This window comes from Typopeltis vanoorti, chromosome 22 (assembly GCF_054136105.1).
Source record: "Typopeltis vanoorti isolate ZY-2024b chromosome 22, IOZ_Tvanoo_1.0, whole genome shotgun sequence".
Lineage (NCBI taxonomy): Eukaryota > Metazoa > Arthropoda > Arachnida > Uropygi > Thelyphonidae > Typopeltis > Typopeltis vanoorti.
In genome coordinates, this window is record NC_143570.1 from 23,068,629 (window position 1) to 23,093,032 (window position 24,404).

General features: G+C 33.5%; 1 protein-coding gene across 1 annotated transcript in view; it reads right to left on the reverse strand.

The window, feature by feature from the left end:
- The window catches only part of LOC150094211 (pre-mRNA-splicing factor SYF2), a 64,997-nt gene extending 40,795 nt beyond the window's left edge, over positions 1 to 24,202 (reverse strand). The window contains exons 1-2 of the mRNA XM_090412001.1: positions 23,854 to 24,202; positions 18,342 to 18,467 (exon numbers count right to left, since the gene is read on the reverse strand). Of these exons, the coding sequence (XP_090268127.1) occupies positions 18,342 to 18,467; positions 23,854 to 24,006 (279 nt within the window). The 5' untranslated portion in view covers positions 24,007 to 24,202. The remainder of the gene's footprint in view (positions 1 to 18,341; positions 18,468 to 23,853) is intronic.
- Between the last annotated feature and the right edge of the window lie 202 nt (positions 24,203 to 24,404).

The following is a 24,404-nucleotide window of genomic DNA, read 5'->3' on the forward strand; positions in this document are numbered from 1 at the left end:
CGTGTAACAATAGAACTTGTGACTGTACTGGATCCATCATACAAATTAATAATAAAAAAATAATGCAAAAAGAGAACAACAAAAATCAAGCTAGTACTAGTACAGCGACAGACCAGAAAGCACGTGATTTCGCATGTTGGTGACCAATTCGTACATCCTTCATTTCTTTCTCCCCTTCAGCATGAATCGACTATTCTTGGCACAAATCCAAGAAGGGATCTAGAAATGGTGGGCGAACTATACTCAGAAGATAAAATTAATCTAATACTGTGAAGACTTACACATTTCATGAAACTCCCCTAAAAATCAGTAGCATGAAGTAAGTCCCTGAGATTATAGATATATAATTTATGCTGTACAAAACAAGCAAAGAGAGGTCAAGATTCTGGCTTCAATAATTAGCACTTCATTACATTCTGGCAAAATTCCAACTGACTGGAGTGCAATGTTATCAATGTATGAAATGGACTGAAATAAGAAAGAACTATACAAAAGAACACCTATTTTTCAAGGAAAATAACTGTAGCTGTGTTAAAAGAAGGTACAGAAGCACTTAGAAATGCAACCTTCGGTTTTATTCTAGACAAGCTTTATCAAAAATAAAATTTAAACTGGATAGTCTGTTTCAATGGAAATGGATACAGAAATAATTTTGGTTTTTGACATCATATACTTACATTTTAGTAAGGAATTTTATATATCACATAATCATTTTTGTATGCAGACTGTAAAAATATTGCCTACATTCAATTCTTTAACAATACTGAATGATTATATCTTAAAACTGGACTGATTTAGTTATTTGATGCTGCAAGTGCTGTTTTGTTCTATTGTCATTTTTGTTTTTTTTTTTACCAAGAATGACAATAGCAAATGAGTATACTATTACACACTATCGAAAAGTTCTGACAATATCCACAACATCCAAGTTCACTACTAGCAAATTTGGATGTAGTGTCTTTACAAAGATCCCTACAAAAGTACATGCAATGTTTAGAGACTATATCTAGGTTCTAATAATAAGACTATATCTAGGTTCCTTTTAAAATATCCTTGTTGTTTAATAACTTTAGATTCAAACATTAAAAGTGAATTTTTTTTCTCTCTCTCTCTCCTCACTGACATTATGTAACTGTTCAGATGACCTGATTTCCCTTCAGGATGAACTGAAAATATTGGAAGAAAATAAACTCTCAAAACATCTGTCAAATCTTCTCTACATTTACAGGAAATTCTTCTTTCATTAAAAGTTCAGAAGATTTCAAGATTAAAATATCAGCATCTTTATAACTCACAAATCTTTTAATTAGTTTTGGTGTAGTTTCACTCTTCACAAATATCCTGCTGGCAGATGCAATAGAATTACTATGCAATGATTTTCCTCCTGATATTATAAAATTATTCAAATTGGTCACAAACTGAGGTGACTTTTGCTGTCAAAATAAACTTCAGAAACAGAAAGAAGGAACTACAATGGATTCGTTCTATTTCCCCTATTCTAGCAAATTATTTTATGGAATGATTTGAACAACATATTCTCAACATTTTTTTTCTCTTAACCCATCTATTTGATAGAGATATGCTGATGATGTTTTTGCTATGTGTCGAACTCTTCCTTGTCTGAGTGTCGTGAATTTTTAAGAAAATTCATTCAGTAAACTCAAGAATTAAATTTACACTTGAAGTAGAAGATAACAGTCTTCCTTTTCTGGATGTTTTCAATCTGCATCAACAAAATGGCAGTGTACAGTTTTCAGTATACAGAAAACCAACTCATACTAGTAAATATATTAATGTTGCTTCACATCATCACCCCTATCAGAAATATGGTGTGATTAAAACTTCAGTTCACAAAGCAAAGAATATGATCTAATGATTCTCTTTTAAATAATGAACTGCCGTTTATCAAAGCTACCTTTGTCTCTGATGGCTATAAAACAAAAAAAAAAAAAAAAAAAACTGATAAAATAATAATTATGGCCTTCATCTCAATCCTCAACAAGTTTCTGGAAATTTCAATTCCCATATGTTGAAGGGATGTCAGATAAAAAAGCTGTGAGACTTCTTTGCCACATTGATCTACAAATTTCTTTCCATCCAGTTCAAAAATAAATTCCTTCCTAGCTTCAACAAAAGGCAAATATCCTCTTCTCTCTTATGCTGGAGGAGTTTACAAGCACTCTTAGTCATACAACATCTGTTATTATGGGCAGATAGTATTGATGGTATTTTTGCTATAGCCATTATTAAAAATACCATCAACAAAGTTCTTCATAAAACTTCATCAAAAAAATGAAAATAATATAGATTACTGTATGAAAACACATGTGAGAACCCCAGCTGGCACAGTGCCAAGATGTCAATTCATGTTGAAGGGGAGAAAGGAATAAGACAATGTATGAATTCATCACCAACACGTGAAATCACGTACTTTATACATAAAATTTTGTATGTATAAAGCAAAATAGTTACCACTTTAAAAACTAGAATTTTCATAAAAGAAATAAACACTCATCATAATAAACCCTATTATTGGAATGGATTCCCCTTCTTCTGTCATGCACAGAAGTGTTGAGGGGTTTCATATCTATGACTGGACAGTACAGTAAAATCATAGCTATCCTATACACGAAAGGGTTGTCATGCTACTTTTAAACCATCTATAAAATTAAAAAACATATTCAACTCCTCTAAATATCCTTTCCCCACTAATGGCCCACCTTAGAGTATACTGTATCCACTGTACCTGTAACTTACCTTATATTGGTGAAACTGGATGTACAATTCCTATCCATAAAAAAGAACATAAACAACACATTAAATTTAACAATTTTGGTGAGCAGGCCTCTCAGATCACATTCTTAACACCCTACACCAAATTTATTGGAAAAGCACCTGTTCTTTACATCATACAAAAACCTGTTATAAATACAAATTTAAAGAAGCCTGTGAAATTCTGATCAACCAACCTAATCTTAACAATAATGGTGGCACAAAAATCCCAAGAATTTGGATTGCACACATTCAACCCACTTAAGTTCTTCATGTTTTCCATTAAATCCTTAATTTAGCACTCTAAGTAATAATTTCAGCTCTTATTGGCCACCATCTATACTGTTTTAATTTATATGAGTAATTATGTAAGGGCATGATGCTCTCTAGCTTATACATCTCTTAATAAGTTGTAATCAAATAGATCAGTGCTTCTCAACCTGTGGTCTGCAATGATGGGACAGGTGGTCCACGGGCAGACTTAAATTGATTAAATAAATTTTTTTTTAAATTATCCAAACAAAACAAATTAAAATTGAATAAGTAAGTAAAAATTATCGAAATCAAATGGAGCCTTAAAAAAACTAACAAATAGCGTCAGAATATTCAAAGGCAGAAGCAATAAAACTATATTGTTTTTCACTTCACCCCTCTTTTATTATTCATCATTCTGCCGCTAAATTTGTAGTTGCAGAATGACGAATAATAAGAGGGGTAGAGTGAAAAACAATATAGTTTTATTGCTTCCGCCTTCCCTTGCTGTTTTGTCAGACTTGAAGTGAACATGTGTTATTCACATTTCAACCAATTGCTTGTTGTGTATTGATTTTTATTATTCACATTTTTATTTCACACAGAATACTAGAACGTATTCTGTGTGAAAGATAGTTCAAGGTTCAAGGACACGCTGACGATTGCCCCCGGCAGTCGTGTGCTTGGCGCGTGAGTGAATAAGCATGGAGAAAACGGATGTTGTGAGGTCATGTGACATAGGAGATTGAGGTGCCGGATGAACAGCAAAGTGTTTTTTTTACCGATAGGGTGAACACATAAAAGGGTTAGGAACCCTTCCCCCCCTTCAGTCTCTTGGTCTTTCGTCGTGTGGAATTCTTGCATTTCCTCGAGTAGCGAAGGTTTTAGTCAGGTGCTGGTTCAGGGATGGCCGAACGATACCGCTAGACTAGGACGATGTTACAGCGAGTAACCCTGTCCTAGATTCCTGGAAAGTAGTGGCAGACCATGCCATTGAAAGGTCAGCAGATGCACACATCCCAAAGTCTAAGCTGGTAATTACTACGAGGTCTTGACCAGAGGTAGATTGAAGGAAACAAAGAAATGTCCTAATGAAACAGAGGATAGACTAAAGCAGAAGCAGATGGATAGAGGTACCATTGAGTAGAAATAAGTAAAGTTTGTTATTTATATGAATGTAATCTGAATATGTATTAATATGTGAAGATTTATTAGTGAAGGACTCAGATACAAGTATAGGTCAGGACTGTAACGCATGTGTTTTATAGAAAGTCATGAGTGAATGGTTATTAACTGAAACTGAATCTAAGTATGTTGAAGAATGGTTAATGTTACCAGTAGTTAGTATAGAAATTAAATACTGGAATTTAGTAGTAATCTAGATGATATAGAATTACTTACTTTTGCGTGAATTACTTGAGAAAAAAATGTGTTCAGAGATCATATCTGATGAAGTCAAGATAATTAATTGATTTAGATTAGAATGTGTTTTATTTAGAGTGATGATTGTTCTTGTATGTAAAAAAATGTAATCTTAGAAACAAATAAACCTTGCTTGATTTTAACTAAATATATGAGTCTGTGTATAGAATTTGATGCACCACTTGTGAAACTCATTACGGATCTGAGCGAGAGTTTAATTGAATAAAGTTAAGGACACCATTGCAACCTTAGGTCACATGAGTATATCTTCTAACTTACTTCTTGATTGAGTTATATCTTTAATCTAATAATTCTAAGTGGCGCAGTCTAAAAATATAAATTTCTTAGGATTTTAAGAGAGGTAAGGTTTGAGGACTCTGTCACATTGAATTTTGGCTCTACCCTGAGGCTATTTCTTTGTGTGATAGAGATACCATGTGACCCATGCAGAAAAGACTTCACTTTTAGCGGCTTGATATAGATACAAGGAATAATATTGAAAGTGGACACAACAATGGGTGACTTCACACAAACTCACTTGCTTCCACCCTAATCGCTTTAGTTTTCCTGAATTTGTGCTTCAGCATGCTCAGTGAACAAAGCTCTCTCTAGACATCTAACACCAAAACCATTTAGATGCAGTCCATCAGCACTGTACAAATCCTTCTTTCTGTCAAACACAGACCTACATCATTCCTTCTGCACAACAACCTACATATACTCATTAGTTAGCAACTCCCTTCTCCTCAGTTTGTCTCATCATAGTGTGGTAGGATATTTACAATCTTCACCTTCTTCGCTCTTCAGTTTTGCCTCTTCAAACAACTTCTTTATATCCTTTATAAGGATTTTAGTTTAGCTCTTTTCATACAAAGCTTAAAATGCCACATGCACGAATACCAACTGAGTGACTGCCATGAAATTCTAATGAAGGGGTCCCAAATAACTTATGAAGTGCATGGGAGAAGGAAGGCAAGTATAATGATCAAGTTTTAAAGAGACTCACTCAAATATAATGGAGGAGGAAGATCAAATATTATCCCTAATATTCAGTGGGGACAGTTTTGAGGATACCTCTGAGGTATCCTCATATATTTATTCCTGAGTTGAGAACTAATTTGGGAGGAATGAAGAATAATGTTTCCCTCAATTTCACTATAATACACCTTGGACTAAAAATGTTCCATGTTAAAGATTCCCTAACCAAATATCTACTCATACTATAGTTAAAAATAAATTCCATATCTTTTTTTTTTTGATAACACTTTGCATATTTAGAAAACAAATGTGGAAGAACTGATCAAGAAATTAACCTTGATGTTTTCTATAGATAAGTTTGTTTGTTTCTCTTATTTTAACCAGTCATCATTTTTTTTAAGTGTATGAAGTAAGAAATTACAAAATTTTATGCATCAAATTATTCACAAATCCCGAGAGAGAGAGAGAAAAAGACAGAAATGCTAACTGAACTGCCTCAAAATGTGATTGGTTCTAAATAGCATCTGCTTATATGCCTTAGAATAGGGATGGCCAACCTATGGCGCATTCGCCAAAAGTGGCACAATGGACTCCAATGATATTAATAAAAAAACTAGGCCAATTTATGCAAAACTTATTAACGAAAAACCGATTTGTAGGGGGAAAAAAGCTAAAACTTAATAATTATTTTTTTGCAATTTTCTTGTTTTGTGAACAACTTTTGCACATTCACTTGTTTGATCCAGAGGCACCAAGCAATAGCGGTGTGTAGGAGGTTTTTGTCAGTCAGTTTACAACTGATACTCGTGCGCTACGAAGCTGTGCATAGTTCGTCCTTTGCGAACATTTCCACTTTTGTACTTTTTAGAAAATTAAGCTTTGTCTATATTAATATATGTCCATATTAACATATTCTTATAGGAAGTTTTTAAGGGTACAAGAATTGTATGGTGCATCTGAACTCGTGTGTGAAAATTTGGCGCATGGAACATAAAAGGTTCGCCACCCCTGACTTAGAAGTTAACAGATTAAGAGCATAACAAATCAGACCTAAGGAATAAACAATTTGGAAGGATACTTTCAAGTGAATTAAGAAGGAATACTGGATTGTAAGGCAATAACAGTCTGGAACACCACTCGAAGGTACATGTTATGAGATAACATAACTATTATACATACTTATGAACGTCAACTGACTAAAAAGGATGTATTTTGAAATAGCATTCTTGCACAGTGGCATCACTCATTATTTTAATTATTTAATCAAATTTAATTAATCCAAAATGCTAGATCAAAATATTTAATTTTTACCTGTTGTGTTGAAGTAAGTCATTAAAAGTATCATCCTAACGTGTATAACCAACGCATAAGTTTAAATAACATCAGTTAATCTGATGTTATTTAACTTCTAACTGTTATTTATTCTAACTTCACTGATAGCCACTATTCAAATTCTTTTCTATGCGAATATGTTATTCAGCTCTCCCTACAGCAATTGCCATTATAATCAATTACCAAAAAGTACTAATCAAAGCAATGGGGACAACACAGCACCTAAGTGTTTCATATAGCCAAATTTCCCTGTGCTCAAATGTGTCCAACATAGGGACTGCATAACAACTTAAACTTTTGATTCAGAACCACGCTATCTACATCCAAAGGAAAAAAAAAAAAAAAGGGGGGGGGGGGCGCTAATTAAACAATCATCATCATCTTGTTTATTATTTTAACTGTATAATAGAACACAGAAACTAAGTAAATAATTAATTTATTAACTTGATGCTGATACTTCGCTGGTATTATAACCAGCATCTTCAGAGCACAAAAACAGTGTTTGTCACAATACGCGAGACTAAAACAACATGGTGTACTTAAACAAAATTGTAGCAGCAACACAAAGACTAAAGTCCTGATTTTGGCGCCCTCTATCTGAAAAAAAAAAACTATCATATATTACTAGAGTCCTAGAAAAGTGCTAGTTCTTTCTTACTATGACTGTCTCCCAGATCTTCGGCAAGTTAATACAGCCATATTTGTTGAGATTTGGAGTGTGTTTTAGGGTTTCTGTCGCCTCTAAGAACAATCTCTCTGATTTATATGGGTTTCTGTGTAGTACTTTTGTGTTTTTCCAGTTGATCCTGTGTGCAGGGGTATCCAGAGCATGGTCTGCTAGGCCCGACTTCCCATAATGATAATTCCGGACGTATCGTTTATGTTCGCTGATGCGGATATTCACAGTTCTTCCTGTTTGACCGTAGTAGGCTTGATTGCATGAGCAGGGTACTTGGTAGACTCCTGGATGTGATAAAGGAGGAATGCTGTCCTTGGGTGAGCGGATGAGGGTGGCTAATTTGCTACATGGTCTGAATGTAGTGCGTAGTTTATGTTTATTGAGAATTCTTGAGATCTTTTCGGATGTGCCTTTAATGTAAGGGATGGTGACTTTAGTCTTTGGAAATCAGGACTTTAGTCTTTGTGTTGCTGCTACAATTTTGTTTAAGTACACCATGTTGTTTTAGTCTCGCGTATTGTGACAAACACTGTTTTTGTGCTCTGAAGATGCTGGTTATAATGCCAGCGAAATATCAGCATCAAGTTAATAAATTAATTATTTACTTAGTTTCTGTGTTCTATTATACTGTTAAAATAATAAACAACATGTTCGACGAACACATAAGTCTGTCCACACGTTTAAATCATCATCATCAAATTCCTAATATATATTCTCAACAGGGGTACAGGATATGATAGTACTACATGAAAATTTACATTATCACTAACTTCCTATCTACAATTTTCCTCCAAATCAGTCTGTCACCTGTCAAGACTCCAACATTATGAGATCTTATATTTCTATCTTCTAAGGCACATTCAACTGTATCAATTCACCTATATCTTAGGTCTATTTTCCTGCCAACCTGGCAGAGAACACTTGTTTTGGTAATCTTTCCTCTCCCATTCTATTGAAGTGAAGTGATCATACCACCTGAGATTAGCTCTGCTAATGCATTCCTGGATACTGACAATGTCAAATTCTTTCCTAATATCCTCGTTTTTAATATGATACTGCCATTGATGCCGTCTGTTCATGCCCTTAATCTTTCACAGGACTCTCATATCTGCGGTCTCTAGTCTTTGGTCAAGTGTTTTACTTCTGACACAGCTCTCAGATCCATAAGTTAAAATTAGCTTAACTACTGTCTTGTATACAGCTAATTTAGTGTTTTGGCTAATTTCTCTCTTATTCCATATAAATTTATTCAGTTGACTTCCTACCATACCAGCTTTGTTGATTCTGTTGTCTATTTCCATATTTAATTTATCATCTTCACTGAAAATCATGCCTAGGTACCTGAAATGTTTTACTTGTTCCACAGGTTCTCCGTTCACAACGAAGTTGACATTTTCAACGATTTTGCCTATTTTCATTGTCTTTGTCTTTTTATTGCTGACCTTCATACCATATCTATTACAACAGTTATTCAATTTAGTCATGGAATCTTGCAGACTTGTAGCAGATTTATTTAGAAGTATAACACCATCCGCATAAAGCAAATAGCTGAGATTAATATCTCCAATTTTGATTTCATAATGTGATCCATATAGATAATAAATAACAGAAGAGATAAAGTACATCCTTGTCTGACACCAGATTTAACATTAAACCACCTTCCTGTACTTCCTTCAATTCTAACTGCTGACTTACAACTCAAATAAAGAATAAGTATTGCTTCATACAATGCCCCCATTGACACCATATAACTGTAGCGTTTCAAATAGCTTCTCTCTTGACACCTTGTCATATGCCTTTTCCAGATCTACAAAACTTTATTTAAGTTTTATTTAAGCAATTTTTTATGTTACTTCTGAACTATCTGTCGTAATGTGAAAATCTGATCATGACAGCCTCTATTTGGACTGAATTCAGCTTGTTCTTCACCAAACTTCTCTTCCACAATCTTTCTCAATTTTTCAAGTATACTTACATATATCTTACCAGGAACACTCAGTAGAGAAATACCTCTGTATAATTCTCACATTCAGTTTTATTTCTCTTTTTATATATGGGTACTATGAGAGCTCTACTCCAATTATCTGAAATTGTCCGTCTGTAAAGGCCTTCTGAACTATGTAGTGCAGTCACTGCAAGACTTTTATACTTCCATACTTGAGCATTTCTGGTTGAATATCATCTACTCTTGCTGGCTTTCCACATTTCAGGTTTTTGATAGCTTTTTCTACTTCAAGTATGGATGTGTATTCCTGACTGCATACCTGGTAAATGTTCTTTTTTCCCATTGTGCTGTCATCATTGCTTGTTTCATTTAGCAGTTTTTAAAAGTAATTACTCCATACTTCAAGGATATCTTTTTCTCCCGCTTTCATGTCACCTTTATCATCTCTAACTCGTTTTATAGCGCTCTTTAATCCATTTCTAAGCTTCTTCAACAACCTCCAGAATATCTTACTACCTTCTTGATATGTATTTTCTATGTTCTTGCCAAAGTCCTCCCATGACTTTTGTTTAGCTAGTTTTACGCAGTGTTTAGCTTTCTTACATTTGTCTCTGTATTCTCTAAGAGCAAAAGCTGACTTATTTGCCAGGAACTTTTGGTATGCTTTCTTTTTTCTTTCACTGCCTCTTTAACTTCCTGTGTCCACCATGGAGTTCTGATTTTTTTATCCTTGCAGACAATCTTACCACATGCCTCTCTGGCTGAATCAATCAGGGTTTTCTTCAAGGCTTGCCACTGAATCTCCAAGGTTTGATTCCTGTTCTCAAACTCTTTCATTTTTTCTTCAATAATTTTTATGTATTTTAGTCTACAGTTCACATCTGAGAGCTGCTCAACTTTTATTCGCTGTAAAACTTTCTTACATGTTATCCTTTTCAATATGAAATTCCATTTTATCCTGCTCAAGACTAAATAGTGATCACTTCCAATTTCAAATCCTCAGTACACTCTGGTGTCCTGCACCAGGGAGAAAACATCACTATCAACAATAACATAGTCAATGAGACTTTTCTTATTCCTTGCCTCTTCTCTCCATGTGAATTTGTGCACATTTTTATGTTAAAACATGGTGTTAGTAATAACCAGTCCATGTCCTGAGCAGAAATCCAACAAGTATTTGCCATTATTATTAGCTTTGCTCTTTTCTTCAAATTTTCCCAATATATTTTTGTATGTCTGACAATCATTTCCTACTCTGCTATTTAGATCCCCAACAAGGACCAACTTTTCCTTTTTCATTGTCAGTTGCTTTCTCTAAGGCCTCAAAAAATTCCTCCACTTCTACCTTTATAGAACCTTTTTTGTTTCAGTGAACTCTATTATATCGATCTGGTACTTATTGAATTCCTCAGCTAGCCCCATTTCTTTGCCATTCAGACTTCCTATGTTGATAGCACCGATATCGAGTTGGGGTGGGTTTTAGGATTTGTTCCAGTAGCTGACTTTTCACCATTTGCCCTGGTTCCCTGCAAAAACAACAGGTGCCTTGTTTAGCCAGGCGATGTTCCAGCCAGCATGAAATTCTGCCATGTTGTACCATCATTTTTTATTTTGGTTTAAGCCAATAAAAATACATTTTGGTCGTAAATCCCAAATTGCCAGCCCGTCCTCGTTTGTTCCAGGTAGATACATAACATGGTGCACCATGAGAAGGTGTGGATTGGACATTATGTCTGAAGCCTTGATCGGTTATCTGCATTCCTTTAAAGACTATGTGAAGGTCTCCTCTCAGTTATATAGCTCTGATTCTTAAGCCTCCCACCCACCATACTAAACAAAATGGCAGTATGGCAGTAAAACATATTGGGGGAGAAATATTCTGATTCATTAAAAAACAAAAATTACAAAATATGTCAAAATTTAATGCAGTTACAATCAGTTACTGCTACTGAGTTTAAAAAAAAAATTAAAAAAATAAATAAATAAATAAATATATATATATATACAGGGTGTTCGGGATAAATTTGACATATTTATAATTAATTATATTTTTCCGTAAGTTACATGTATTAACACACACTTCTCTTCATTTAAAAGTTTGGACCCTTCTTCATTCATATACAAGATGTCAGAAAGGATGGATAGCTGGAACCCACCTGAATCATGGAAGAGAATAACTTGTATCATGATGATTCGTGCCCGCCATCAAAATAAGGATATTACGACTGCTGCCCAATGCTCCCTGAATACAGTAAAAACAATCAGGCATGAACTAGAGACTTGCAATGGTGACTACGAGGATGTAGCAAGAAGAAAGATCCCTAGCAGACGATCTGATTGCGTTCGTACAGCAGAATTCCTCGCAAATCTGCAGGAACAGGTGTTGAAGAACCCTGGCATTGGAATTCGGGCTTTGTTCGTGGAGTTGCTAACTGTAGTCAAGCCCTGGATAACAAGGGTAGCCAATGGTAGGCCGTATGTATGGCAGCAGGATTCGGCCCCTTGCCACACCTCTGGGAAAAGTCAAAAATGGTTGTCTGAAAATTTCTACGACTTCACCAGTCCAAATGTTTGGCCTCCAAACTCCCCAGACCTTAACCCCATGGATTATTTTGTATGGGGCGCAGTTGAAAAAGACACCAATCGCACTTCCAGTAATACAAAAGCCCAGTTAATGGATAAAATTAAAACAGTTTTTGCGGCCCTTCCCAGGGAGACTGTAGCATCAGCTTGTTCGAGGTTCCGAAGCAGAATTGAAGCTGTGATCGATGCTAATGGTGGTTATTTTGAGTAAATCTTGTTGATAGTATTGTAATTAACTCTGCCTGTAATGTTTTTTTGTCAATTCATTAAATTTAATAGATACAAAGAAGATTTTCTTTTTCCTTACGAAACTGTCAAATTTATCCCGAACACCCTGTATATATATATATATATACAATCTTCTTCTGACTCTTTCCATCCACTGCAGGATATAGGACTCCTTCCATAAATTTCCAGTTGTCTCTGTCCTTAGCTAATGTCAAAACTTCATAGACCATCCTTCCATCTATTTCTTTGGAGACCTTTACTACTTACTTCACTTGGTATCCACTCAGTGTTTAATTTTGTTAATCAACTGATATGGCCAGCTATCTCCATTTACATGCTTTGCAATATTTTACAATTTCCTCTACTCCACAGAGCTCTGTAATTTTATTATTTTAAATTTTACCCACCAACCCCTTTTGTTATGTGGAGCAATCTTCTCTCCGAAGATCTTTGGGAAACAAATCCTGGTTTTTAGTAATTTTCTAAGTCTCATTTCCATATGTAAATGTTGGAATGACGTACAATATATTAAATAACTTTCTTTTTAAACATACAGATAAATTAATGCGTATATTCTGTGGTTTAGCAGTTCTGTAGATAGCTTCTGATACTGAGACCATGTTTTAAGATAACGAGTTTAATAAAATATAACCTACAAGTTTTGTAAGCTATCAGATTTCTTTGGCAAACAAACAAAAATGCTGTATATTGATCATAATTGTTTTACAAGAAAGTTCAAGGAAACCTCTAAAATACTGACAAAATCTAACAATATGATCCCCACACAATCTAACAAAAATCAAGGCTTAATCTTACACCAAGTTTGGTCTGCTTTCATTAAAAAAATCTAACTGTTGCAAACCTATGATATGATATAATACATGGGATGCTACAGAATATGATAACAGCAACTAGCATTGTTCCAACACATATACAGTAATTAATTTAATGTTTTTATTCTGGTCATTTATTTATATGTACGAAGTGTGAAGTTCTGATAACATCAAATATGTGGAATTGTTTTGATCTCTTTTCTGTACAACTTTTGATAATACCCCTGATGATAAACGTCTGACGACTTAACTTACAAAACTTGTAGGGTTATAATTTATTAAGCTTGATATTTATCTTAGCAAGATACCAGAAGCAATCTACATACAGATACATTTCCTAACAGATACTTTTTATAAAGTCAAAATGCTTTGTTCCTCATTTAACATTTTCCTGAATTTCTTTATTTTTTTCTACCAGAGCAATGTTATCTGCAAAATGTAGATACAGATTTCTTCCATTGATGTTAATTCCATAGTTTTTCCATGATACGTCACTAAAAACTTTCTTCTAATGTATCAGAAAACAAAGTGGATATTGGATTGTTCCTTTCCTCAAAACTTTATATACTGCCTGCTGCGTTCCAAAAAAATCAAAGGTGTTCTCAAATTCTGCAGACACTAATTATGCAGAAAGACAATATTCATTTACTTTTTTACATTACTTGGGTAATGGTGTGGATATACTAAATTATAGAGAATAGATAATAATAATAAGAATGAACAATAATAAGCTGATTAGCCTCTATTTATTGATATAATCTCTGTTGTCCTACCCCTGATGATAAACGTCTGATGACTTAACTTACAAAACTTGTAGGGTTATAATTTATTAAGCTTGATATTTATCTTAGCAAGATACCAGAAGCAATCTACATACAGATACATTTCCTAACAGATACTTTTTATAAAGTCAAAATGCTTTGTTCCTCATTTAACATTTTCCTGAATTTCTTTATTTTTTTCTACCAGAGCAATGTTATCTGCAAAATGTAGATACAGATTTCTTCCATTGATGTTAATTCCATAGTTTTTCCATGATACGTCACTAAAAACTTTCTTCTAATGTATCAGAAAACAAAGTGGATATTGGATTGTTCCTTTCCTCAAAACTTTATATACTGCCTGCTGCGTTCCAAAAAAATCAAAGGTGTTCTCAAATTCTGCAGACACTAATTATGCAGAAAGACAATATTCATTTACTTTTTTACATTACTTGGGTAATGGTGTGGATATACTAAATTATAGAGAATAGATAATAATAATAATGAACAATAATAAGCTGATTAGCCTCTATTTATTGATATAATCTCTGTTGTCCTTTTTTTTATATAAATCAATCACCGATTTATGTCAATGCTGTGGATTTTTTTTTTTTTTTTGTAATTAACATACCATTTAAAATATTCAATATGAAATTGCAAAGCTCCTATAATATATCATTTTCTTCAGGACTTTTATTATTATTTTCTGATTTGAGGACTCCATAATTTTGCTATTAAGAATGGTTGACCACCTTGTCAAAATTTAATAAATTGTATCTGTTTTTCTGCATTTGTGTATATATATCCTCTACTGTACAATTCCTTTTTTATTTTTTAGTTATGGAATCCGTTTTTTTTTTATTCCATTTAATCCTTGTATCATAATCCTTACAGATGTATTTCCCTACTGAGTATTCCTGGTAAGACTTATGCAAGTATACTTGAGAAACAATTGAAAAGGATTGTGGAAAGGAAGCTTGGTGAAGGACAAGCTGGATTCAAGCCAAATAGAGATTGTCAAGATCAGATTTTCACTTTACTGCAAATAGTTGAAAAATCATGGGAATATAACAAAGATCTGTATTTATGTTTTGTAGATCTGGAAAAGGCATATAACAAGGTGCCAAGAAAAACGCTATTCAAAACGCTACAGTTTTTATTTTATTTGTGTGGGGTTCCCCCCCCAGTTCCTTGACTGCCCCTTAGAACCGGCCGAACCCTTGTAATGAGTGATTAAGTACTATATATCCTATGACTGTAACCTGTGTGTTCACAGGGATGGTTTGCTGCTTGCAGGATGAAAAACCACAGATAAACTGGGGAGGAAAAAAACCTGCTGTCCACGCCCAAGACCGGCTAACTTGGCTATGGCTGAGAAAGATCCTTAAGCTCCTCATGTCGTCGACAGAAATCGAACCTAGGACACTCCTTCCCCAGGCATATGGTTGCGAAAAGCATAGCCACTATGCTAACTGCGTGGACATGGCTACAGTTATATGGTGTCAATGGGGCATTATATCAAGCAATACTTAGTCTTTATTTGAGTTTGCTGCTTCCGGGATGAAAGTCAGCAGTTAGAATTGAAGGAAGTATAGGAAGATGGTTTAGTGTTAAATCTGGTGTCAGACAAGGATGTATGTTATCCTCTCTGTTATACATTATCTATATATGGAGATAATGAATATCAGATAATCACATTATAAAGGAAAGTGGTATTAAACCAGATATCAAAATTGGAGATGTTAATCTCAGCTCTTTACTTTATGCGGATGATGTTATACTTCTAAATAAATCCAGTGCAAGTCTGCAATATTCCCTGACTAAACTGAATAACTGTTGTAATAAATCTGGTATGAAAATCAGCAATAACAAGACAAAAACAATGAAAATAAGCAGAAACATTGAAAATATCAACTGCAATTTTAATGGAGAACCTATAGAACAAGTAAAACATTTCAGCTACTTAGGCACAATTTTTAGTGAAGATTATTATTAACACCACCAGGTCTGAGGACTCATCAAAGGAGGGCACCTACTCTACAACTCTCTCCACAGTCAATCCACCAACTACAATGGGCCACAACTACCATCATCTACACCAATGCCATCTACCGCCCATCATCAACACTATTATTTTCATAGACAATCACAAACATCCATGCCCACGGGGGGATTCGAACCTGCAGGCTTTTGGTTGGAGAGCGGATACGCTGACCACTCAGCAAACCAGGTCAGCTGGTAAAGATGGTAAATTACATATGGAAATAGACAACAGAATAAACAAAGCTGGTATGGTAGGAAGCCAAAGGAATAAATTTATATGGAATAAGAGAGAAATTAGTCAAAACACTAAATTAGCTGTATACAAAAGTGTTCAAACCAATTTTAACTTATGGATCTGAGAGCTGGGTTAGAAATAAAACACTTGACCAAAGACTAGAGACCACAGATATGAGAGTCCTGAGAGAGTTTAGTGGCATGAATAGATGGCATCAATGGCAATATCATATTAAAAATGAGGATATTAGGAAAGAACTTGACATTGTTAGCATCCAAGAATGTGTTAGCAGAGTTAATCTCAGGTGGTATGATCACTTAAACAGAATGTGAGAGGAAAGATTAGCAAAACAAATGTTCTTTGCCAGGCTAGCAGGAAAAAGACCCAAAAGAAGGCCAAGATGTAGGTGGATTGATGCATTAAAAAGTGCCTTAGAAGACAGAAATATAAGATCTGATAATGTTGGAGTCTTGACATATAGCATATTGGAGGAAAATTGTTAATAGGAAGTAATTATGTAAATTTTTCATGTAGCATTATCATAATATCCTGTACATCTATATTTCAGGAATTTGATGATTTAATCCTTGTTTGTTCCTTTTCATTTTTTTCCCCTATTCTGTTTTGTATTATTCTTATATATTTTCTGACATCATTTCTGATTACTAACTTTTGCATTCATATAAATTCTGTATCTGTGCTACTCATGTATCTTTCCTTAATTCTTCTCTTTTTTTGATCAGAATAGGTGTCCATAGTAAGTTTTCTTAGATATTCTATTGGATTCTATTTTGATTCGATCTCAAATCCTTAGTGACTTCTATTATTGGTGAAGCTACACATACTGGCCACTGAATTGAAGACTTATGCATAAAATAAAAGTTTCTAAATGCTAATATCAATCCTCTTCAATTCTCTTTGCATAGTTCAATGAGATATGTGTTGGAAAAAGCCTTCATTAAAAGCTTTGGTCAATTGCTGCACACAGGAAGTTCTGTTTGTTTGTACAGATCCTTTGTTTTTCCTATTGTGATCAATACTATTGATGAGTGCTGACCAGCAGCATCTTAAATAGCTACCTAGAACACAGAGTTATGCAAGTGACCAAATATTTTGCATATATGCTGTGTAAGTGATGTTTATCTACATCTGCATAAAGGTTTCTAATTCAGCGGCTGATATGTGTATTTCTTCCATTCTCTCAGATAAGTCAGATTCATTCAAACTTCTTTCCTTCAGCTTTCCCTCTATTATTTTCTTAAACTTTTCTTCATGATTTATTATATCTTCACCCTCTACGGGCTTTTTCATTACAATTTTCAACCTTCTCTTCTAATGTTTATTTTACCTTTGCAGTCACTAGCTTATGATCATTATCAGAGTAAACCTGATGGAAAATATATACATCTAATATTTCCGTGTTGTTCACCATAATATAATCAAGTTCATCAAAAACTTCACCATTTGTGTGTTGTGTTTTTAAAGAAATTATTACCTATATAAAATTCATGGCACTCTGTGAACTGAATAAGTCTTTGTCCTCTCTTTCATTTCTTTAGCCCAGTTTACACATTTAAAGCTCTTTCTCCCTGTTGTTTTTCATCTACCCACTCACCAGTTATAATTTTCCAATGACATATTATCTCTAAGTAGCAGAGAGAGAGATATCCTTATAGACCATCATAAATTTCTTCATCTAAGCTGGAGGAGGGTGCATGTAGGTAATACATATATTCGTGTGACTTCCAGAGTTACATACTTAACACAAATTTTTTAAACTGGGTTCCAATAATGACATATCAATTGACAATAAACAGTGAAGATAATCACCTGACATTCTATTTATAGTTTTAATTTATTTAGTTTCACACACAAAAAAGTTTGTTTTGTGTCTGAAGTATTACAAACTGTAAATAATTAAAATAAATTTTAAAAAAGAAAAAAAAAAGTAGAAGTAATAAATAACTCCACAGGTGAACAATTAGAATGTAACTTGGTATTAATAGTTACATACAATACATGTTTATGAATGTTCAAACATACTTGTATGTATCATTTAGGTTAATGCCTTTGATAATTTAACTTTATATAAAACTTTTTTTTTTAAAAGTGATTTCTCGATTTATTACTGAGGAATTGATTAAATTGTTGGTGGACAGTATAACAAGCCATGCACGAACATTCCTGACATACAATAAAAACTTATAAATTTGTTAAATTTATATATTGAGATGTTTTAACAAAAAAAAAAAAAAAAAAGAAAGAAAGAAAGAAATACCAGTCTCTTATTTTCTTCCTGCAATTTCCATTCTGCCCATGCACGTTTGGTTTCAAAATTTGTTGGCAGCTTCACTTTGCGATCCTCTTCTACTACTTCTTGGTGATTCAACTTACGAGCTTCATTCTGCAACAGCAACAACAAAAAAAAAAAGAATTATAAAACTGGAGGATTTTTTTTTTATCAGAATGTCATCATAACTCGAAAAGTTAACTTTGTAAGAATACTCGGATTCTGATTATTATTCATGTTGCTACTTAATTAAAAAACAAGCACTCAGGATAATTAATTACATTTTTAAAATTATTATGCATTTATTCTGTGGCCACACTTCATATAAGTGGTTTTTTTTTTCATCAATTAAATAATAGGATGAATAAATTTAAAAAAAATTAGCAAACCCTTTGGACTCACAGAGTGAATGGTGATGAGAACCACATGGTGATAATTTGCTGGCAGGTTTGATGTGCAAGAATGCACCAAGTTCAGATAAGGTTTTTTGAACTAATTAATTGTGGACATTATGTGTTTACATGTAAATGCTGTATGCTTGTTGTATTTGTAGTATGTGCAGTGTGTGTGTGTGTTTGTTGGGCTTATGTATAAAATCTTTAAACTTAGAGCAAGGTGTACTGACCAGTATAGAAAGCAAGATGGTGACAACTTTGCATGATTTAAGTAAACTATTTGAAAGATGTGTGGTTAATGTATCTAAGAAAAGCAGACAATTATTTGATTATTTTTTTAAAGCAAAGTATATTTCTAGTGTCCCTTGTTTAAACATGTATCTGGATCATGGAGTCCAATAGCAAACATACCATTAAGTACAGCCAAATGAGAGTCTAAAAGGGAAGGGAGAGGAATCAACAATGGTATCATCTATTTGCTTTATACTTTTCTTTTTCCCTTCCCTGTCAATGTTTTCCTATGTCAACAGCTACTACACCTCTTTCCAAAAAACTTCCTGCAGTTACAAAACTGTATTAAAGACCTCATCTTAAAAAATTGTGTTGAGCTGTAACAAAGCATGTTTTTTTTACCTACATCTCCCTTTAAGGTCAGATCTCATCTAGACACAATCCTTTCTACCCTGTAATGGTACCCTTTCCTTCTATACATACAGCAAACTTACTCATACAAGCTGATACATTCACAGATATTTCCATCACCCCAACTTCCCAGCAATATAGTATTATATAAACACTAGCCAAACTGAACCGAACTATACCTGCAGATCTTCTTATCCAACAGTACAATTCCAACATAATTTACAAAATACTTCTCATCCAGACAAAAACACACCAACCCAAATTCTCTCTCTCAAATTGTAGATTACAATATGCTCTTACTATATCCAAAGCACATCAGAAGAATAACCAGAACTTTAAAGAAATACAATCTTTGTACAACTTCCAAATCCCATATCAAGCTTTGTATATCATGAGGTGTATATGGTTTATGGTTACACTTAACAAGAATTATGGCTTATTATGCACAGACTGAGATATCTGCCATGTCAGTGTCTGGAATGGATGTTATATCAAATTTAAAAAAAGCTACACTTTATTATAGCTAATAATTTTTTTTTTTTTTAACTCTGCAAATGTTCTTAAAACTTAGTCTAACCTAAGTTTTAAGAGTCTGGTTAGTAGTTATGGACATGTGAATCTTCAAAAGATAAAGAAAACTATAATTCTAATTACTTCCAGACATCAACCAAAGCTACTCCTTAAAACTAAAGTTTGTTTTAGGAAGCCTTCATCTCCCATTCCACTCAAAATTCCTAACTACTAACCAGACTGCTGTAAAAAATTAGAATTTTTGAATTTTAAAAAATTCAAAATATATTCTCATTCTAATCTTTTACCCAAGCATAAGCAAACAATGTTTGCTTATGCTTGGGTAAAGGTCAATATCTGCACATGAAGTATATTCACAACTAGAACTACTTGCACACAGAGGCTGTTGACTTCATATCAATTGCCTAAAGCACACTTCCTTTTGGTCATGTATATTTCAATGCATTATAAGAAAGGTCACTACCCAGACTGGTTCAACCATTACTAAGTCTCATCAGTAGAAGTAAATCCAGGAAGACAGGATAAATCATATATTTTTCCATATATAAGAGTGCAGGAACAAAATTCGCACACAAAATTTATTTGCTTATGATTGGATAAAGACAAGAATATAATTCCTTGTCAAGTAAAATGGGATGTAGGGTATAGGACTGATGGGAATATTTTAGAGGAGATGAAAGATCTGGGGATGATAGTGGATAGGGACTTTAATTTCATGAACATTTTGCTAAAATTGTGAGAACAACACAGCAGATTATGAGAGTGATGCAGAGAACACCAACAGGGCACGATCTGCTCTGGCGACGGCCCTGTGCACAGCTCCTAGAAGTAAGAAAGATGAGACATGATCAAGATATATAAATTCGTAAGGGATAATTACAAGATTAACGTGGAAGAAATTTTTCATAGAATATCTGGAGACAGTGGGAAAAATGTTAGGCCATCCCCAAAAGCTGCATAAGGCGGGTGTAAACAAAGGGGGTGAGGACTAGATTTTTTGCATGGAGAGTGGTGAGTGATTGGAATGCATTATCTGAGAGTGTGGTGGGTGCAGGGACAGTGAATGCATTTAAGTCAAGGTATGAGCTATGCACAGGGTCATCGCCAGATCAGATCGCACCCTGATGGATTATAAGACAAAAATATATAAGAAAATCTCCAATTGCTATTTTGTTTTTATTACAAGAGAAATATTAGTGCAAAACGATTACATAATAATATTAATTAAATGTTTGCTCTATTGGGATATCACACAATAAAATTGTTTATAATCTCTTCTAAATTTAAATTATAAGCTATGTACACCTCTATCGATATAGTTGCTAGACCAACCAATCTTTCTTGGATCATTGCTGTTCACAAATAATTTTAATCAGTTTAAGCTTGGAAAAACTTCTTTCCGCACTTGCTACGCTAACAGGAATTGTTAGTATAGCAATGCCACCTACTGCAATATGGCTGAAAGAGCATCCTTATTAAGCTGTGCCATGAGGCAGGCTGCCTCTATGCTACACCCTGTTGACGGTACTGGTTGTGCATATGTGTATATATTATTTTTATTATAATAAAAATAATATATAGTCTTGCTGTGGTCACTGTTGCTCTAGTGCATAGGTTCAAAAACTTTTTCGGGCCACCACCCACTTTGCAAGATATAAATTTTGTAACGCCCCCCCATTATATAAATTATATAAAATTGGATTTATTTTTGTACAAATTAATTAGAAAAGTGGTTTTATATATTTTATATATATTTTGAAATGAAATATAACGAATATATTTGCTACTGTAAACATAACTTATTATACACACATATATACATGCTCTATTTTCTCATTGACATAGAAAATTGACATCTATTTCTATCTGACATGGTAAATTTTCAAATGATTAAATAATTGAAATAGAAAATTGATAAAAAAAATTGATTGTGTAAGATGGGCATAAGATGAATTAAAATGCAATATTTAAATTTTAAATGATTATCTAATCGCAAAATCACGAAAATAATTAATTTTTAAATATATATTATTAATTTCTTCTATAAAGAGCTACCAACCCCTGGACTGCCTGAACGCCCCCAAATACTTCTGCACCCACTGGGGGGCAGTACCACCCACTTTGGGAACCTATGCTCTAGTGTTATATGAGAAATTTTTGCTATTTTCTTATGTCATTTTTTATTATGCCATATCATGCTAATTTGATAAAATTTCTGTTCTGAGATACTTTCACTGAAGCCAACTAAATACATGTACATGTCCATATACACAAACAACAGCCAGCCTGGTGAAAAACAAGTTAGAAGCATATCCAGGTACAGTAAGAAATTTTATTTTTCTATTTCTTTCATGAACTGTATTTGTCTCTATACTCCTGAAATACAAGACAGATCAAGATTTTAGGGACAAATATTTTTTACTTATCATATAAGTTGGTTCATGACATTTATCTCATTCCACATTTAAATTACTATAACTAATTGTGACTGTATCTAAGAATTTCTTTAAAACTTGATATACAATTTTATGATTCGTCTTAGTGTTTAATGTAACCCATTCGTAATTTCCTGACCTATTTCCTCTAAATTAATTAAAAAAGTTATATCATTTTAGTTCCCAATTCAAGATCATTATCATAACATGATAATTATATGGCATAATAACACATAATGATATTTATTCATCGTTCAGATGAATTACTGCAACCAGCTGTGATGGCCCTGGTTGGCAGAGTGGTTAGCATATCTGCTGTCCAGTCAAGAGGCTACAGATTCAAATCCCATCATGGGCATGGATTTTTTGTAATTGTCCTACTAACTATGTGTGGAAAGGGCATATGTGACCCTACCACTTCATATAGCAGAAGGCTTCACGCCACACCAAAACCTGGCGTGGTATGGAAGTGACCATATGACGTCATATGTGAATTTTTTTTTTCTTTTAGGTGTGGCTGTATCTAAGTGTTTCTTTAAAAGTGATGCATGATTTCATAATTCTTCATTATGTTTACTGTAACCTTTTTTTTTTTTTTTTGCATTACCTGACCTACTTCCTCTAAATTAATTTAAAGTAGTTGAATTTTAATTCCAAGTCCCGATCATTATCACAATTTTCGGCTTGTATTAGGTTTATTTGGTACTGACACCAGTGTATTCACACGAACAGAACATTATTATTTTCGAGAACAAAAGCATCAGTTCAACAGCCATCAAACAAATCGTCAAACACAACAATTTCGTAGGCTGGAATACTTCGCACAGTATTTCCAAAGAAAACGAAATAATACACTATCTGAATGGGTATCGGTTAAAAAAAGCTTAACAAGATGCAGTGCTCTGTGCAAGTACTATGATAATTACATAACAAATGAAAATGTGTTATATAATTATAATATAGTACTTTAATTATTACATTACTATAATTATAATATAAATAGAGTGCAAACATCATGACAACTAAACATGCACTTGGTTGTTACGTTTGGTATACAAGTTTAGATAACCACATGTTATTATGTGACACCTCCAAGGACTACACATAATGCATTTGCAGTACTTCCACAGATTACACAAGCAGTTAAGAGACAGAACTTCGATGTAAATGTAAACAACAAACGAAAGCACAATAAGATTAATTCTATTTTAGGCGCGGAGCTATCATGTTTTACTAAAGATCGTGGAAACATCATGATGAATACTCTAAACAGATATATGTTAGAGTATTCATAATTACTCTGTAATAATTCATAATAAGTAATTCTCTCTTCTTATGAATTACAGAGTAATAATTACTCTGTAATTCATAATAAGTATTCATAATTATTCATGTTTAATTACTCTAACAGATATATCTGTTAGAGTAATTAAACACTTGTAACAGATATATTAGTTCCAAGTGTTTAATTAAAACATATGCTAACTGAATCAGTACCCTTCGAGCATGGAGCTCTCTTAATTTATTTAATCTCTCAGCATGTTTCTTTTTCAGGCTTAGTTCTTCACTTCCACCATCTGATAATAGATCTCCTGATGACGACATTTTAGGTGCGGAGCTATCATGTTTTACTAAAGATCGTGGAAACATGATGAACAGATATATCTACGATTCTGTGATATTCCAAGTGTTTAATTAAATCAGTTCTCTTCGAGTATGGAGCTCTCTTAATTTATTTAATCACTCAGTAAGTTTCTTTTTCAGGCTTAGTTCTTCACCTCCAATTTTTCAATACCCTCCCAATTTTCAAACCTTCAGCTACACATTACAGCAACTAACCCTGTAACCAAACTTTGTACAGAGAACAGAGACACATGGTGTGTAAAATTAAAAGTACATATCATTTAATTATTATTAAATGATATGTACAATTAAAAGTACATACAATTTAATTATTTTAATTAATTAAAATAATTAAATTTCGGATAATAACTAAATTGCTTATACATTCATATAAGATATATATAATATATATATCAAATAAATAT